This window comes from Passer montanus, unplaced genomic scaffold (genome assembly GCF_014805655.1).
Source record: "Passer montanus isolate IOZ18808 unplaced genomic scaffold, ASM1480565v1 scaffold232, whole genome shotgun sequence".
Taxonomy (NCBI): Eukaryota; Metazoa; Chordata; class Aves; order Passeriformes; family Passeridae; genus Passer; species Passer montanus.
This window is the reverse complement of record NW_024366948.1, coordinates 27191-45140: the sequence shown is the minus strand read 5'-3', so window position 1 is coordinate 45140 and position 17950 is coordinate 27191. Positions and strand designations below refer to the sequence as shown.

General features: G+C 58.1%; 2 protein-coding genes across 2 annotated transcripts; both read left to right on the top strand.

Annotated features, from left to right (window-relative positions):
* The first annotated feature begins 89 nt into the window (after positions 1-89).
* DNAJC5G (DnaJ heat shock protein family (Hsp40) member C5 gamma) lies at positions 90-2511 on the top strand. The gene is made up of 4 exons (XM_039710829.1): positions 90-268; positions 895-1108; positions 1255-1408; positions 1922-2511. The coding sequence occupies exons 1-4, from the start codon at positions 156-158 to the stop codon at positions 1996-1998; spliced, it is 558 nt and encodes a 185-aa protein (XP_039566763.1). The 5' UTR covers positions 90-155; the 3' UTR covers positions 1999-2511.
* A 147-nt stretch (positions 2512-2658) lies between these two features.
* On the top strand, positions 2659-6723 carry TRIM54 (tripartite motif containing 54). Its single transcript, XM_039710828.1, has 10 exons — positions 2659-3601; positions 4093-4265; positions 4604-4775; positions 4852-4947; positions 5046-5279; positions 5488-5510; positions 5598-5722; positions 6041-6142; positions 6279-6317; positions 6512-6723. Exons 1-10 carry the CDS (start codon positions 3434-3436, stop codon positions 6520-6522), a joined length of 1143 nt encoding a protein of 380 aa, XP_039566762.1. The 5' UTR covers positions 2659-3433; the 3' UTR covers positions 6523-6723.
* Positions 6724-17950: the final 11227 nt, after the last annotated feature.

Sequence of the window (17950 nt, the reverse complement as noted above, 5' to 3'; positions counted from 1 at the left end):
CTGTACCGTATACCGGCCGGGCTGTGCCCTGTACCGGGTGTCTCCGGGCCGGCCGTGCCCTGTACCGGGCTGGGCTGTACCCTGTACCGACGGCGGGGCAGGCCCGTGGCGGTCGCTGCCGCGTCCCGTCCGACCCCGCGACCCTCGGCGCGGCCATGGCGGAGCCCCCGCGGCCGCAGCGCAAGCTGTCCCGGGTCGGGGAGAGCCTGTACCGCGTGCTGGGGCTGCAGAAGGGCAGCTCCCCCGAGGAGATCAAGAAGGCCTATCGGTACGGGGGGGGCCGCGGGTCGTCCTGGGGCCCAGGCGTGAGGGTCCGTCCCGCCAGCGCGGCCGGCACCTCGTCCGGACGGTCCCGGTGCCGTCCCGGCGGCCAGGGCCGGTTCCGGGAAGCGGAAGGTTCCGGGAAGCCGGGGGTCCCGGCTCCGTGCGGGCTGTGGGATGTCCCGGGAAGCAAGGCTGTGACCCCGTGCCGGGGGTCCCGGGAAGCGAGGCTGTGAGCCCGTGCCGGGGGTCCCGGGAAGCGAGGCTGTGAGCCCGTGCCGGGGGTCCCGGTGCCGTCCCGGCGGCCAGGGCCGGTTCCGGGAAGCGGAAGGTTCCGGGAAGCCGGGGGTCCCGGCTCCGTGCGGGCTGTGGGCTGTCCCGGGAAGCGAGGCTGTGACCCCGTGCCGGGGGTTCCAGCTCCGTGCGGGCTGTGGGATGTTCCGGGAAGCGAGGCTGTGACCCCGTGCCGGGGGTCCCGGGAAGCAGGGCTGTGAGCCCGTGCCGGGGGTCCCGGGAAGCCGGTCTGTGACCTCGTGCCGGGGGTCCCGGGAGGCGAGGCTGTGAGCCCGTGCTGGGGGTCCCGGGAAGCCGGGCTGTGACCCCGTGCCGGGGGTCCCCCCGCTGCACCCGCAGGAAGCTGGCTCTCAAGTACCACCCGGACAAGAACCCCGATGACCCAGCGGCAGCCGAGCGCTTCAAGGAGATCAACAGCGCCCACGCCACGCTCAGCGACGCGGACAAGCGCCGCCTGTACGACCAGTACGGCTCCCTCGGCCTCTACGTGGCCGAGCAGTTCGGCGACGATGCTGTCCGGCACTACTTCCTCATGTCCAAGTGGTGGTTCCAGGTGAGCCCAGGGCTGTCTGGCGTGGTGGGGCTGGGTGAGCTCGGTGGTGTGCTGTGCTGGCAGGCTGGTGTTTGAGTGGGCTCTCGGGACTGCTGTGCTGGGGCAGGGACTCTGCTGAGCTCACAGCACATCTGTCCCTGACACAGGCACTGCTGCTGTGCTGCGGAGCCCTCACCTGCTGCTGCTGCTGCTGCTGCTGTTTCTTCTGCTGCGGGACGTGCTGCCAACCCAAGGAGGATGAGTCCTACAAGTACGTGGACCCCAAGGACCTGGAGGCACAGATGTGTGCAGAGGACAGCGGTAAGTCAGGCGGGAGCCTGGCAGCTGGGAGCGCCTGTGTTTGCTTTGTGGGGGCTCTGGGGTGTCCCCATGTCCCATCTCGTGTGGGGACAGAGTTCTGGCTCAGCTCATGGGTTGGTTTTAGCCATAGCTCTTGGTGGTTCCTGTGTGGGCCAGGGCTGGTGACAGTGACAGAGGGAGCCACTGCATGGGCCGTGGGTACACTTTCTCCTTCCCACTGGACAAAGGTCCCCTGAACTGACCTGAAGCTTGGAGACCCTGGGGTCTTTGCCCTTTGGGGCACAGAGCACGGGCAGAGCAGCTGTGCTCCCGGCCAGCTGTGTTCCCTGGCACTGGCCATACTGGTGTCAGTGGGGCTGGGTGGCTCTGCAGGCTCCCTTGGGCTCGGGGCACTCCCACGGGTCTCTGCACTGGCCGGGGGTGTGGGAGCCCTCGGGGCAGTGTTGTGAGGTTGCTGCTCGCTGGCGCCACGGGGTGGGGCTGAGGCGCTGATCTGCAGCTCTTCCTTTCCAGATGCTCAGGGCCCCGTTGTAGCGCAGCCGCCGGCCAGCACGGAGCCGCTGCCAGCCAGCACCAGGAGCGATGCCTGAGGCCGGCCCCGTCCCGCTGCCTCCCCCAGGACCGGGGCAGGGATCCTCCTTTGGGACTGTCACTGTCTGGGACCACGGTCCCGCCCCCCGGGCCGGCTCGTCAGCCTCGCCAGGGATAGAATCTCAGGTTAATTTGGCCAGCATCAATGCACAGGCTCCTGGGCCCCTGCTCGAGCTCCAGGGCAATGCCCCAGTGTCCCAGCACTGTGGTGGCAGTGGCCTGGAGCCCGTGCTGCTGTGGCCCCCTTGAGTGCCTTGCCCGTGCCCGGGTGGGGCACCGAGCAGCAGGCACGAGCAGAGATGCTCCGGGCCGAGCTCTGTAGCTCTCAGTCCGAGACCATTAGCACTGTAACCTCGGGGCTGGGCTGAGCCCGCCCCTCCTCAGCCCTCCCTGTGCGTGCTGGGTGCCAAACGCTGCTGTGGGGTTGGGGTGCGCCTGTGTGTGCCCCTTCCCTCTGCCCTCTGGGTTTGTCTGGGTTTTTGTGGGCACCATTAAAGGCCGACGGGAGGGGAGTGTGTGTGTGTGTGCCTGGTGTCAGGGCTGCTGGAGCACTCGCAGCAGGATGTGCCTCTGCTGGGTGCTGTCCATGCTGGGGCTGTGCCCGTGGATCCTGCGGGGTGCTGCACTAACCGGGGTGTGGAGTAGGCAGGTCACACCCTGTGTGGCGTGGTCGTGTCGAGTGGAGGGAATGTCACCAGTCTCCTGTCACCCACCTGGTCGCACTGTGTGTCCCCTGCTGCTGGCTCCTGCAGGCTCTGCTCTTCCTGCTCCTGCTGCTGTCCCGGGGCCCTGCTCCCCGCTGCCGGCACCGGCCCTGCTCCTGCCCTGCTCCGGGGAGCCGTGGCCCTGCGGAGGGCCAGCACTGGCCGGGCTGGGGCCGAGGGGCACGCGGGGAGCCGCTCGCTCGTTCTTCCCATCTCTGGTCACTGCCGCTGCCCGCAGCTGCATGGGCTCTGCCTCACTCCCTAAATATAGCCAGGGTGCCAGGGTGAGTGGGGATGGGGGTGTCCTGGCACGAGTCCCCCCGCCCTGCTCTTCGGGGGGGCTGGCACTGTGGGGTCTGCGGGACCCCGGCCTCCCGCAGCCCTGCTGCCTGCAGAGCGGGGCACATTCTCCTCAGCATGCCTGCCAGCCCTGCAGCCCCTGCTCCAGTCAGCCCTGCTCCCCGGAGCCTGGGCCGCTCCTCCTCCCGGGCAGGGCACCAGCGGGTGCGGAGCGCGGCCGGTGCCGGGCCCTGCCGGTCCCGAGGGGTGGGCAGGAGCGGTGACTCAGTGTCACCCGACGCCGCCGACAGCTGCGGCCCCGGCGGGGCGGGGGCGGCTAAAATTAGCGCCGGGGGCCGGGGCCGGGGCCGAAACAAAGCGGGCAGCGGGCGGCCGGAGCGGAGCCGCGGGACAGAGCCGGGTCGGGCCGGGCCGGGCCGGGAGCGCGGCCATGAACTTCGCGGTAGGGCTGAAGCCGCTCCTGGCGGAGGCGCGGAGCATGGAGAGCCTGGAGAAGCAGCTCATCTGCCCCATCTGCCTGGAGATGTTCTCCAAGCCCGTGGTCATCCTGCCCTGCCAGCACAACCTCTGCCGCAAGTGCGCCAACGACGTCTTCCAGGTGGGAGCCGCCGGTGGGGCGGGGGAGGCACCGGCGCCTCGGTCCCCGGGACCCCGGTGCGGCGGGTGGTGGCCCCGTTATCCCGGGATCCCCGGCTAGCGAGGCGGAGGGGCGGGCGGCACCAGGAGCACCGGGATCGTCTTCACAGGGGGGCCTGGTCTGGCACTGGCACCGGGAATCCCGGCTCCGGGAGCAGCCGCCAGGAGCTCCGGTGGGTGCGCTCGGTGCCGCTCCCGGCTGGCGGGGACGGTGAACGGGAAGCAGGGTACGAGTCCTGGTTTGTGTCCACACCCGTGGCCGTGCTCTTGCCGGTCTCCATCTCTGTCTCCGTGCCCATGGCCGTGCCGGGGTCCGTGCCGGGGGGCTGTGGGGCGCAGATCCACTGGGGCGGGAGGTGCCAGGGGTGCCGGTGTTCCCGGGGTGCCGGGGATACGGGGTGCCAGGGTTCCGGGGGTGCCGTGTCGGTGACCCCTCGCATCCCGCCCCGCCAGGCCTCCAACCCGCTGTGGCAGTCGCGGGGCTCCAGCGCGGTGCCGTCGGGCGGGCGGTTCCGGTGCCCGTCCTGCCGGCACGAGGTGGTGCTGGACCGGCACGGGGTGTACGGACTGCAGCGGAACCTGCTCGTGGAGAACATCATCGACATCTACAAGCAGGAGTCGGCCCGGTCCGGAGGCGCGGGGACCCCGGGGCGGGGTGGGGGGGAGAGACCTGCGGGTGACAGAGAGCCCACCGAGAGGGCTGGGGTGGGATCCCAACAGGAACTGGGGAGTCACGGGGCTCATACGGGGCCAGGGAATATCCCTGGGGCTGCAGCTGTCTCCAGGGACAGAGGTGGTTCTGGTGCCAGCAGTGTCCCTGGGCTGAAGGGTCCCTGGGGGCCAGAGGTGTCCCTGGGGCTGGCAGGTCCCGGGGCTGGGGCTGTCTCTGAAGCTGGGGTGTCTCTGAAGCCGGGGTGTCTCTGGGGGCCGGGGTATCTCCCTGACACCCCCAACCCCCGTGCAGACCCCTTCATGCCAAGGCTGAGCAGCACCTCATGTGCGAGGAGCACGAGGACGAGCGGATCAACATCTACTGCCTGCGCTGCGAGGCGCCCACCTGCTCCCTGTGCAAGGTGTTCGGGGCGCACAAGGACTGCGAGGTGGCCCCGCTGCCGGCCGTCTACCAGCGCCAGAAGGTGGGGGGCCCCCGGGGTCTCGGGGGGCCGAGGGTCCCCACACAGCCACCCTCACGCCCAGGTCCTCTGCTCCCAGAGCGAGCTCAGCGATGGCATCGCCATGCTGGTGGCGGGGAACGACCGCATCCAGGCCATCATCACGCAGATGGAGGAGATCTGCCACACCATCGAGGTTGGCACCGGGGCTCCAGCGGAGGGAGCGGTGGGGCAGGGAGTGCCCAGCGCTGGGGCCGTGCCGGGGCACACGGAGCAGCCCTGGCTGTCCCGCAGGAGAACGGGCGGCGGCAGAAGCAGCACCTGGGGCTGCGGTTCGACGCGCTCTACGGCATCCTGGAGGAGCGCAAGAAGGAGCTGCTGCAGAGCATCGCGGCCGAGCAGGAGGCCAAGCTGCAGCGCGTCCGCGGGCTCATCCGCCAGTACGGAGACCACCTGGAGGCCTCCTCCAAACTGGTGGAGTCCGCCATCCAGGCCATGGAGGAGCCCCAGATGGCCCTGTACCTGCAGGTGCTGCCAGGGGACGGGGGGGCTGGGACTGATCAGTCAGTCTTGGTGGGGTATTGGTTCCCTGAGGGGTGTGGGGCTGCTCACAGGGCTAAACAGGGGGCTGTGCTCACCCAAAAGGATCTGTGGATGCCCCTGGGATGTGCGGGGGTGGACCTGTGGTGGGGGTGATGTCTAGGACACACTGATCCCCCCTCGCTTTCCTTCACAGCACTCCAAGGAACTCCTGAAAAAGTGAGTGGGGATATGGGGGGTAAAGGCCTTTGGTTGGTGCCCTCTGGGGCTGGACCCTGCAGCTCCCGGGGAGTCTCTGCCCTGCAGGATCACAGACATGTCCAAGGCATCCATGAGCAGCCGCCCTGAGCCCGGCTACGAGAACATGGACCACTTCTCCATCAACGTGGACTACGTGGCTGAGATGCTGAGGACTATTGAGTTCCAGACAGGTGCCTGCCCGGGGGAAATTGCTGTGTCCCGAGGGGGCACTGGGACTGCCTGGGGTGCCCCGAGCCCGCCTCACCACATGCTCTGTGCGGGGATCCCACACAGGACTGGGGGTGTGCCCCCCAGCTGTAGCCCCACCCGGGGGCCCTGGAGGGTCAGTCCTGCCCCAGGCTCTCCCTGGTTCCCACACCGGGCCGGTCACTCTGCTCCTGGGAACTTCCACCCTGCAGTGTCCTGCTTGTCACCTCCCTCCTGGCGTGTCCCATAATGGAGAGGGAGGGAGGGAGGGTGGGTCCCGCTTGAGCTGTCCCTGCCCACAGAGCCACTGGGCGAGGATGAGGGGGATGGAGCTGGGGAAGGCAGCGAGGCCGCAGCGGACGAGGACCGGCTGGACAGCCTGGAGGTGCCCGAAGCTGCTGAAGGTGAGAGCCTGCCATGACTGCCCAGGGCCGTGTCCAGGGCCAGCCCTTGGCTGTGCCATGGTCCCCGTGTGGCAGCACGGGTCCTCCAGGGTGCCGGGCATCCCTGCCTCGATCTTTTTCCTCTCTCCCTCTGCAGATGTGGGGCCGAGGCAGAAGCCAGCGAGCTCTCCCCATGGTGAGACCCTCAGGGGAGTGAGATGGGCACGGCCATGGGGTGCCGTGGGGCAGAGCAGACCTCCTGGGGGTGGGGATGAGGGTGTGAAGGGGCAGGTCACACCTCAGGCTGCCCCAGGCCATCCCTGTCTCCCTGCTGCAGCGAGTGGGAAGGGGCTCTGGGGGTCACAGGGCTGAGGCTGCTTTTCCCCACAGGTCAGCACTGAAGTGAAGCCGTGGGGTAAGGCTGGATGCCCTCAGCTCTGCCTGTCCCTGTCACCCTGCCCTGGCTGTGGCCATCCCCGGCACTCCTAGGCGAGCTCCATCCCTGCTGCAGGAATTCCCCCGATGGGCGCTGCCCCTCTCCAGCACTAAAAGTGTGTGAGGACACGTTCTCCCTCTCCGACATTAAAAGAAGTGTGTGAGGACACGCTCTCCCGTGTGCTGTGTGGGTGGGCTGGCAGCGAGGGCTGCCCCAGAGCTGCTCTGCCCCGGCCCCACAGGGTCTAGCCCAGCGCAGCCCCTGCCCCATCACCCCAGCAGTGCCCCCAGGACCTCAGGCAGGGGGCTGAGACCCGGGAGCCCAGAGCAAGGCGGGCTGTGAGCCCCGGGCCCTGTGAGTGGATTGTGCCCCTACCCGCAGCCCCTCGGGGGCAGAGCCCCTCCGGTGCCGCTCCTGCCAGCCCCGTCCGGAGTTGGGTCCCCCGGGAGCTCGGGGCAGACAGGCGGGATGAGCTGGCTGGGTACACACGCGGCCCCGCGGCGCTGCCTCGCCGGTCCCCCGGGAGCCCGGGCTGCGTCACCGCCGGGCCGGTCGCCAAGGCGGCGCGGCTGATGATGCACGAGGCCAGGGGTCCGCGGGCCGGGGTCCCGCAGCCACGCCGAGCCCGGCCAGGGGACGGCACGGGCTGAGCCCTGCGGACCCCCAGACCGCGGCCAGGGGCTGGGAACGGGGTCCTGGAGTGGGAGCTCGGGGCAGACAGGCGGGATGAGCTGGCTGGGTACACACGCGGCCCCGCGGCGCTGCCTCGCCGGTCCCCCGGGAGCCCGGGCTGCGTCACCGCCGGGCCGGTCGCCAAGGCGGCGCGGCTGATGATGCACGAGGCCAGGGGTCCGCGGGCCGGGGTCCCGCAGCCACGCCGAGCCCGGCCAGGGGACGGCACGGGCTGAGCCCTGTGGACCCCCAGACCGCAGCCAGGGGCTGGGAGCGGGGTCCTGGAGGTGGGGTGGCAGGGGAACAGCTCAGTTCTCTGTGTCCCCAAGGACGGGTGGCAGAGGGGACAGCCCTGCTCTCTGTGTCCCCGGGCTGTCACCCCAAGCAGAGGGGCCAGCTCTCTATGTCCCCGGGCTAGCAAAGGGGCCAGGTCCCCTCTCTGTGTCCCCGGGCTGTCACCCAAGCAGAGGGATGTGGCTGCCAGCAGAGCCAGCCCAGCCCGGCCCAGCTGCTCCTTCGCACACCAGAGCCGTGCCTGGGCTCGGGCGGTCTCCGGGGAGCACCAGGGGCTGCGGCTGCTCCGTGCCTGCACCTGGCATTCCTGCATGCAGCATTTGCCTCCCTCCCTGCTCAGGGATGTTCCCTTGTCGTGTCACCCTGCAGGGGTGACTGAGAGGGACCCCCAGCACTCAGCAGCCCCTCAGCTGGGTGCCATGGGTGCCTCCCCAGGGTCCGAGGTGCCTCAGGAGAGCCCCAGCCTGGTTCTCCTCTGTTTGGGGCAATTTTCTTCCTTGTGCTTTGTGCCCAGGTGCTCAGCACCCCCAAACCAGCCCTGGGCAGCCCCCTGGGATTTGCTGATGCCTCTGCTCATCCAGTAAAGTGTACTCTGAACTGAGGTTTCAGAATGAAATCTCTGTGCACTGAGCATGGATTCCAACACATTCCAGCACATTCCCACACGCAGCCTGTTCCAGGTGCTGTTCAAGGGTGTCTCCAAGAAGCATCATTATTTCTCTTTATCCTTCTCCATAGCCATGTTTCCAAAGGCCTTTTCTCCATCAGGAACACGTTAACATTCCTAAGGAATGCCTTTTCACTTTCCCTCACAAACACAGGTGGGTTGTCCACCTGCTGTGGTCACTTCCCAGCTACGTGTCCCATTCGTGGAATTTTGTCCATTTTATTGGGTTTGTATCGGGTTTGTGTGGCAAGGTTTTGGTCATGGGGAGATGACAGGGGCAACCCCTGTGAGAAGCTGAGAGAAGCTTTCCCCGTGTCCAGGAGAGCCAAAGCCAGCAGGGACCTGCTGCTGGCCAGGGCAGAGCCCTTCAGTGGTGGCAGCAGCGCCTCAGGGATAATGGATGTAGGGAGGAAAAAAGAGTTCTGGTGTGGAGGGAATTGCAGCAGAGAGGAATGATGGTGTGAGAGAGCAGCAGCCCTGGAGCCCCCCAGGCCAGGGCAGGAGCAATGGGAGGAGCTGATCCAAGAGCTGGAGCAGGGATTCCCCCCGGCCTGGGGAGGACACAGAGAGCAGGGGTACCCTGGGGCACCCCCATGCAGCAGAGACCCCCCTGCACCTGTGGAGCCCCCATGGCAGCAGAGACCCCCCTGGGGGAGCCCGCGGCAGGGCAGGGGGTGCCCAGAGGAGCCTGGGACCCTCTGGAAGACCCTGCAGGAGCAGGGTCCTGGCAGGACACAGGGGGAGAGGAGCCCCTGCAGGAGCTGGGTCCTGGCAGGACACAGGGGACATGAGCCCCTGCAGGAGCGGGGTCCTGGCAGGACACAGGGAGAGAGGAGCCCCTGCAGGAGCAGGGTCCTGGCAGGATCCACGGGGACAGGAGCCCCTGCAGGAGCAGGGTCCTGGCAGGACACAGGGGGAGAGGAGCCCCTGCAGGAGCAGGGTCCTGGCAGGACCTGCGAGCCTGTGGGGGGCTGAGGCTGGAGCAGCCCCTGGGGGGACACACAGCGTGTGGGGGGCACAGCCCGAGGGAAGGAGCTGTCTGCAGGGGCTGCCTTCCTCCCAGACCCGAGCAGGGCAGGGACTCCTCTCCCTCAGAAGGAGCAGCACAAACCAGGAGGTGACCGGCGTGTAACTCCCCCTGGGAGCGAGGAGCGGGAGAGCAAGGGAGCAAAGCCAAGCCCGGGATGGACAGAGGGGTGAGGGGAACCAAAACCTGTCAGAACCAGGACACCCCTCTGTGTGCCCTGGGTGACTCGTGCCCCTGGCAGGGGCTGGGGAGTCCTGGCAGGAAGCCAGAGACACTTGGGATTTCGATCCTAAACCATGGAGCAAATTACCAGCCTTGTATGAAGAATCACAAGTCACAAAGGTTTAAGTAGAATAATAATTAATTAATCACCGTGTGAAAAATTCATTTTGGGGATTTTATTATAGGGGGTCTCGGAGAGGAGCCCCTGCAGGAGCTGGGTCCTGGCAGGACCTGCGAGCCTGTGGGGGGCTGAGGCTGGAGCAGCCCCTGGGGGGACACACAGCGTGTGGGGGGCACAGCCCGAGGGAAGGAGCCGTCTGCAGGGGCTGCCTTCCTCCCAGACCCGAGCAGGGCAGGGACTCCTCTCCCTCAGAAGGAGCAGCAGCAGAAACCACGAGGTGACCGGGGTGTAACCTCCCTCCTGCCTCTCTGCACCCCTGGGAGCGAGGAGGGGGAGAGCAAGGGAGCAAAGCCAAGCCCGGGATGGACAGAGGGGTGAGGGGAACCAAAACCTGTCAGAACCAGGACACCCCTCTGTGTGCCCTGGGTGACTCGTGCCCCTGGCAGGGGCTGGGGAGTCCTGGCAGGAAGCCAGAGACACTTGGGATTTCGATCCTAAACCATGGAGCAAATTACCAGCCTTGTATGAAGAATCACAAGTCACAAAGGTTTAAGTAGAATAATAATTAATTAATCACCGTGTGAAAAATTCATTTTGGGGATTTTATTATAGGGGGTCTCAGAGGCAAGATGGAGGGACTTGGGCACTGTCCTATTCTTCTTCCTTCTTCTTCCTGACCTCCATCTTCTGTGTGAAGGTGGCACATTTGGATTGGTCTAGAGTAGAAGTAGACAGTCTAACATAGGAGGTAGGTATTGGAAAATAATGATAAATAATTATACCTAACTCATAGTATAAAATGTAGACACCAGCCCAGGGGCAGGCAGTGTGCCCTTGACAGACCTGCAGATCAGATCTCTGCAGGTCTGAGAGAAAATATTTCGGATAATAGATAATAAAACAACCTTGTGAACCAGAGCCAAAGAATCCCAACTCTTTCTTCAGCCAGTGGGCTGGGAAAAAAGGACTCTCGGGTCATCCCAACAACAGAAAACCCACGAAAAACCCAGTGTTTTTAGACTTTATTTTACTTCTTGTTGCCCGACTCTGATTTGATTGGTAATAAATCAAACTAATTTTCCTGAATAAAGTCTGCTTTGCCCACGACAGTAACGGGTCCTTACCCTGAGCCATGAGCTTTTCTCATATTTTCTCTTCCCTGTCCAAGTGAGGGGCAGTGATGGAGCAGCTCTGGTGGGCACTGGCGTCCAGCCGTGGTCAGTCCATCACAGGAGTAAAGCCAATTACCTGCTCCTGGCTTGGGTTAAACCCATGGAAAATCCTCACAGGCTTTTGGGACTCGAGGAGCAATGTCAGACTTAAATCTAAGATTAAAATTTCCCAATCCAAAGGGTCGTCAGCTGATTGTGACACCGGGAAATCCGTCAGTTTTACTGCGGGAGTTGGAATTTTCCTGATTGATTGGACAAGATTTAAAGTAACAACATGTTATATAATGGGTCACCATAAAGTAACAACATATTCTACAGTGGATCACCATAAAATAACAATATATTCTATAGTGGATCATCATAGAATAACAATGTATTATATAATGGATTGCCATAAAGTAACAAGATATTATAAAAGTACTTCACTTGCAAAATTATTTTACATAAACAGATTAAAAAATTAAAGAACACACTTCTGTGTGCAGTTGGAATTTCAGGTCTCCAGTTTGGTGAGAATTCCATGTGTCCTGTCCAGACTCAGGGGCGGTTTTCTCATGTGCCACGGATCCAGGAGTTGGTTCCTGTCATTTTTCCCTGCAGTGCACACCCTGAGCGCCCTTGGGAAAGTGTTCCTTTGTTCTTTTAAGTTCTTCTAAGCCTTCTGATGTTTGCATTCTTGTAAGGAACTTTCTCATGCACTTTATGTAAATAATTAATTATAAATAATTATAAATTATAATATTTAAATATAATAACAACAATTATAATAAAATATATAATATATAATATATAATATATAATATATAATATATCTATAGTAGACAATATATTTTATATAATAAAATGCATGTAAAATATAATATATAGTATAATATATAATATAAGTATTTATTATAATTTTAATTATTATAATTATAATATTATATTATAAAATTAATGATTTATAAATAATTGTAAATAATACATAATTGTTTTAAATTCCTTTCTGGAGGGGGAGAAATCTGATGGACTGTTGGTTTGTCTGGTGTCATTGGAGAGGTGGCACTTTCACCCTCCAATCCAGGTCACTTTTGGAAATCTATAAATGTTGGAGTCAGAAATTAAACCTTCTTCTTTTTACCTTGGACATTCCAGTGTCTGCGTGGTTTTATTTCATGTTTTACAGGGACAGGAAAGCACCTTCCCACCTCTCTGGTGGAGCCTCGTCCTTTCATGCTCAAACACCTCCCACATTGACAGGACTGTGCAGGGGCTGACTCAGACTCTGGGGTGGGGATGAAGGCAGGGAGAGGGACCTGGAATATTTATTTGGCTCTGCCAAAGGTCACGCCTGATCTCGAGTGGGTGTGAGGTTTTCCTTCCAGGGTGGTGGTTCCAGATGCTCATTCCTGCTCTGGCCCGGGCACTGACACGCTCCTGCAACACCAAAACCAGTGCTCCACTCCGGCCTTTTGCTGTAATTTGGGTATTTGCCTCTTTGTTGTAATATTTTGGGTATTTTCCTCTTTGTTGTAACTTGGGTATTTGCCTCTTTGTTGTAATATTTTGGGTATTTGTCTCTTTGGTTCGCCCTCCTGCCTTCCCCTGGGCTGTGGGATCCATGAGGATGTAGGTTCCAAACAGACTGTCAAAATCTGGACACTTCCTGCACCATTTCTGCTGTAAATTAGGGTTCATCATCTGCAGAAATTCCTTCTGGGACACCCACCCTGGGAATTGTTTCTTTTAAGAAACCCCAGTCCCTTCTCTGCTCTGGTTGGTGCAGCAGGGGAGAGCCCCGGTGTCACGGAAAATTGGGAAGTAAACTCTCCAACCAATTTGCTAGGCTGGGAAATCACATTGCTTTACTAGGAGTGCTGGGTGTATGGGGAATTCTCCTCAAATCAGCATGCCCAGGTTATAACCTAGCAGACCAGGTTACCTGAAACTAATACATATTCACCACATTTCCTGAGTACAAACATGAATGTTAACGATTTCTGGAGACATGTTTTGGTGTGGCTCCAGATCTTCTGCTGAATCTTTTCTCTTTGAGAGTATTTAAAACATGTGGTGGGGTCATAAGGTACTTCTCTCATCATTCTTTGCTCTGACACACAATCCTTGCTCTCAAAATTGAGATGTTGGCCAGGGCAATATTAATCATTAATATAAGTTAATAAGGAAGCACAAGACTCAGTCACAGACAGCTGTCTATCCTAAAGTCCTGGGTGTGGCCCATCTGATTTTATGTGTATTGCTCTTCAAACAGGTTTAAAAGCCCTTTTTAATGATGCTTTTATGATACCTGTTATTTTTATGCTCAAAACTTGAAAAATTATTTTTAGTCTCAACACTTCAATGCTTGTGCCAGAGACTTCATTTCCCAGTGAGCTCCCCTGTGTGGCTCCTCTCCCATTTTCCTCATAAGGTGTTGGGGAATTATCCCCTGTTTGCTGGATGCAATCCACCATCCTTCAGGGCTGTTTTCAGGATCTGAATTTGCCACTTTCTCTCTCTGTCAGCCAGGCCATTTCCAATATTCACTGAGTTTCTCTGGGTGGATGAGCTTGCATTGCATCATTGACACTTTCTGAGGTGGCTGCACACCCTCTAACCTTCTCTGCATTGTTGTCTTGGTGTGAAAAGCCAGGTGTCTGCTAAGGAAGGCAGGAGCCTCCCTGAAATGGAAAATGTAAACCCTCTCTCTGAGTTATTGTAATTGTGAAATTAAGGGGCTCTCAGGCAAAGATATGGGAGCAGGAATAACAGTTCTTTATTAGGAAAATATAAAAATAAAATGAAAATGCAGTCCTGTGGGAGAGATAAAGAAACTGCCCAATGAGCAGAGGATAACTGCCCCACCTGTAACAGATGGAAAATAGAATACACACATTCCTGGCAATCTGGGACACTTGTCCCTGTTTCCTGGGGGCTCCCCTCGGGGCTCACAGCCCTCTCTCTCCCTCCAAACGGCTCCAGGGCACGGAGCACTCCCACAGCACACCTCGAGTCAGCCCAAACATTTCTGGGATTTCCTGTGCGAGCCCCAGGGCTCTGCCAGTGCCTGCAGCTCTGCTCTCTGAGCCCACGCTGGGGTCAGAGCTCTGCCTCCTCCTGAGCCAGCGCTGCATTCCTGCTTTGCAGGTCCCCTCTTGCACAGAGCTGCTCCCATCCACGCGGAGTTTGCCACCAGCTCCTTCCAGAGTGTCCTGCAGATCCTCCTGGCTGGGCTGCAGCTGTTCAAGGGTGGATTCTGCATCCCAAGCCCATCCTGCACTGTCCACATCCTCTGATCTTTCTGCTTCGGGTTCAGGATTCTGTAGCAGATTTCACAGAATTCCCAGAATTCCCAAATTCCCACAATCCCCAGGTTGGGAGAGACCTCCAAGCCATCGAGTCCAGCCCAGCCCCAACAGCTCAGCTCAGCCCTGGCCCCCAGTGCCACATCCAGGCTTTGTTAAACACCCCCAGGGATGGGGACTGCAGCACCTCCCCGGGCAGAGCATCCCAGAACTTTATCACCTTGCTGGAAAAACCTTTTTCCTGCTATCCGGACTAAATTTCCCTTGGTGCAGCTCGAGCCTGATCTATCTAACAGACAGACTTGGGCCCCCAAGGCCTTTTCTTCAGGAACATGAAATGTTTGGCAACACCAGCCAACCAGAAAAGTGGCTGATGAATACCAATAAATTTGGTATTGCATTAATTACAGCTGGGTGATCCTATAAAATCCATTTGCCAAGGTTTCTCAGGGGTTATTCCTTGCTTTGTGCTTCCTGCCTGTATTTTCTTTCTTAGTTTTAGATGATTAACATAGCAAAGGATAAATTTTTAACTACATTGCCTGCAAAACTTTGCATCTTGCATCCAAAATATTACTTGCTTAAAGCAGTGATGCATCTGCTCCTGTGTGTGTCTCTTGATGCAGCCTTTTAAGCTGGATTTCCATTATCTCCAAGAGCTGCTTTCCAGGCGTTTTCCACCACCCTTCTTCATTTTTAGTACAGTCAAGCTGTTCCCATCATTGTTTCTCTCCTTTGGTATAATTTGTTGGAGGTGAATCTACACAGGTTTGTGGAATCAGTTTGGTTTCCTCAATGGAGTTTCTTCCACTGCTGGATCTGCTCTTCTATTTCCCTTTTCAATATTTGGACTCTTTTTCTGGGGGGCTTTGCAAAGCATTATTGTGATGTTCTTTGGCTGAAGAACTTTTTATTTCCATGTCTTTGGAATTCCAGCTCCATATTTTTCTGAGCTCCCCTGTGAGGGAGCTCCTCCTGGCTGTTCCCAAACTGTTCCATGAGCATGGGCTGTGCCAAAGGCTTGTTTAGAGTGGGTAAAAATGTTTATTTCCTCTCCTCAGCTGGAGGAAGCTGCCAGGGCCCAAGTGAGCTCCCAGTTTTGTTTTCTGGAAGCAGAGGATTGTTTTCCAGTGCCTTCATGGCACAGTGTGCCCACATTTCCCATCTCCATTCTGCCAGCAAAACCTGCACAGCTGGCACAGCAAATCCCTCCCCAGCGATGCCAAGGGGCACTCTGGCATGCAGACAGGGTGATGGGGTCACTCTGTGCTCCCAGCTGCGAATTCCCTGGGATGTGAAAGAGTCTGAGGGATCACCTGCTCCTGAGGAATCTCCTCCCTGCGTTTGCTTAAAGGTTCTTCACAGCAACCACAGAAGGAGCTGCTCCATGATCCACCAGAGAATCCATTGTTTCATTCCCCAGTTTAACTGGAATCAGAGGGTTGGCCAGGGAAATAGGAGATGCCTCTGCTCCCCTTCAGTCCAGCCCAATTTCTGCATCTCCCGATTTTTCCTTCCGTCTGTCTGTGAGTCAGGGACGCTCCTTTCCCATGCCCTTCCTGGTTTTGGGAGGGTGTCAATGCCCACCCTCAGCCCTGGAATTGCCTGCCCTGGCAATGGGCTCAGTAATTTCCCTTGGCTCTTCTCCTTCTCCTCTGCCTGCTCCCTCTCCTCACAGGCATCACTTGGGAAATAACCACCCTCTCCACTTCTCCTCTGTTCTGGGGTTTCTTTCTAGTGCCTGGTGCCAGCTGCCCAACAAAATCCTGTTAAACAGCATCCTGCTTCTCCCCTTGCTGGATCTGAGCCCACCCTTCTGGGACCACCTCACAGTCTTCCATCCAAAGCCAGTGGAGACTCCTTTGCTCCCTCTTCCCTCCATACAGCTTGGCAAGGGATTTCAGTTCCTTCACTTCCTCCTAGAATCCCAATGAAATAATTTTCTAATTTAATTCTAGCAAATCTCACCAGCACTCTGATGGAGATCCCACTTTGGGTCATTCTTAGGTTGAAATTTGTGAAGGTTTGGAATGCCGTGAACCTTTTGATCTAATCCTATTTTCCCTCTTCTGAAGCCTTTTCTAAACTGCCCTCCCTTCCTCACGGGCAAACAAATATTCCAGGAGAGGCTGGATGTCCTCCTGGTTTGGTTCATGGATCGGCACCATGGCTTTAATCACACAGATTTAATTCCATCAGGATTTCTGTGATATGACCCCGCTCTCTGCCTCTGGTTCAGCAAGTCTGAAGTGTGACCAGCACCTGCACATGCACCTCCTCTCCCAGTCCATCACTGCCCTGAAGGTGTTGGCAGTTCCCCTTTCTCCCTGATCCTGCTGGAAGCAGGGGAGGTGTCCAAGCCCTGGTTTCATGGCCAGACCCACTGCCCACCTCCAGCTTCCATCCCTCTGTGGGAGGAGCTGCCAAGCTGGACTTCAGGCTTTGCTCCCTTTTATATTGTCCCATATGACAAGCATCTTTCTCCTTATCCTCTTTTCTTCATTTCCCAAAGAACGTATTCCACTTTGATACTTTTGAATCTACTAAACCACATTTTTTCTTACTTTAATAATTATTTCTTAAAGTGAAAACCAGATCTACATCAGGGATGCCATCCCATTCATTTTGCCTCCTACAAAGTAATATAAATGGTAAAATTGTATTGTATTTTAAAGACCTGTTGTTTTCCACCCTTTTTTCACTATCATCTAATTCAGAATGAGGCAACCATTGATTACAGTATCTTTTTAATATATCTTGAGTCATAGGGTCACCCTAACTCTTCAGGATGCGTCCTGGAGCAGAGCAAAGTGGAATTTCTACAGAAGCAGAGGAACCTTTCAGTTTGGAATTTCCAGTGTTTCTTACACTATCCCAAGGCACACATCCAAACCCCAGTTTTCACATCACCAGCTCTGCATGTGAAAACATGTGCAAACATCAAAAATCCAAGAGGTCACCAAATTGTAGAAACAATTTTGTTTTCAATTTCAGCTTACGAAGAGCCCAAACCAAACTCCTGTTTCTTGGCCATTTCCAGCCACCCCTTCACAGAAATACCTCTAGAAGGTGTTGTGCCATTGGGTGGTCCTGGTGTCAGGGCTGGTCACCCAAAGTACCCGATCACGAGGTTGGTGTGCTCCAGCTCATCCTGCCAACCCCCTTTTCCTGGAGTGGCCGCTCAGTCAGGGCAGGGCACCCCAGCTCTCCCTTCTGGGCCATCAAAACCAGCTGTGGGCTTCCTGCAGTGCACTGACAACCCACAAATCAAGGCAAGGAATCCTGGTTTTATTCCAGTTGGAGCAGAGCCAGGAGCTCTGGGTCTCCCCAGGGCCGCTCCCTGATCCCTGAGCATCAGGGCTTTACACTTTCGTGCATTTGAGCAAAGAACCAGCACTCACTGGTTACCAATTACTGGACTCTGTTATTAATTAGGACTCCAGCTCCTCCTGGCTGGGTGTACCTCCCTCCTCCTGTGATCACCCCACAGGTGCAGCTCTTTCCTCTGTTTGAGCTGGGGTCTGTTCTGAGCGGGTGCTCAGTGGGTGCTCAGTGGGTGCTCAGTGGCTGTGATCTCACCTGTTGCCAGAATTACCTTTTCCCCTGGTCCTGCTCAGTCCTGCTGACCACACTCCTGGTGCCCCTCATCCAGCCAGCCCCTGCTCTTGAGATGCTTTTTTCTTTTCTTTAGAAGAGAAGATTAGCCAAGCCTACAAGGTTCTCGATGTAATTACTAATCACAAGTGTCCAACTATGGCTGCTGAGGGACAACAGAACCCTCAGTGGTGGCACTGACCAGGGAGGCAGCAGTGACATCCCTTCCCAGTGGATCCAGGTGGAGAACAGCCCGTGGCTGGGGAGGATGAGGACAGGGGGGAGCCCTCCCCTCCATGAAGTGTGGAGAACTGTGGGTGCAGCCTCCAGGCCAGGCTGG

Excerpts from the sequence above, each read along its gene's own strand:
- DNAJC5G (XM_039710829.1), top strand. The coding sequence starts at position 156 with ATGGCGGAGCCCCCGCGGCCGCAGCGCAAGCTGTCCCGGGTCGGGGAG. Across the intron at positions 269-894 it reads GAGATCAAGAAGGCCTATCG|GAAGCTGGCTCTCAAGTACC; the intron begins GTACGGGGGGGG and ends CTGCACCCGCAG. Across the intron at positions 1,409-1,921 it reads GATGTGTGCAGAGGACAGCG|ATGCTCAGGGCCCCGTTGTA; the intron begins GTAAGTCAGGCG and ends CTTCCTTTCCAG.
- TRIM54 (XM_039710828.1), top strand. The coding sequence starts at position 3,434 with ATGAACTTCGCGGTAGGGCTGAAGCCGCTCCTGGCGGAGGCGCGGAGC. Across the intron at positions 4,266-4,603 it reads TACAAGCAGGAGTCGGCCCG|ACCCCTTCATGCCAAGGCTG; the intron begins GTCCGGAGGCGC and ends ACCCCCGTGCAG. Across the intron at positions 6,143-6,278 it reads GGTGCCCGAAGCTGCTGAAG|ATGTGGGGCCGAGGCAGAAG; the intron begins GTGAGAGCCTGC and ends CTCCCTCTGCAG.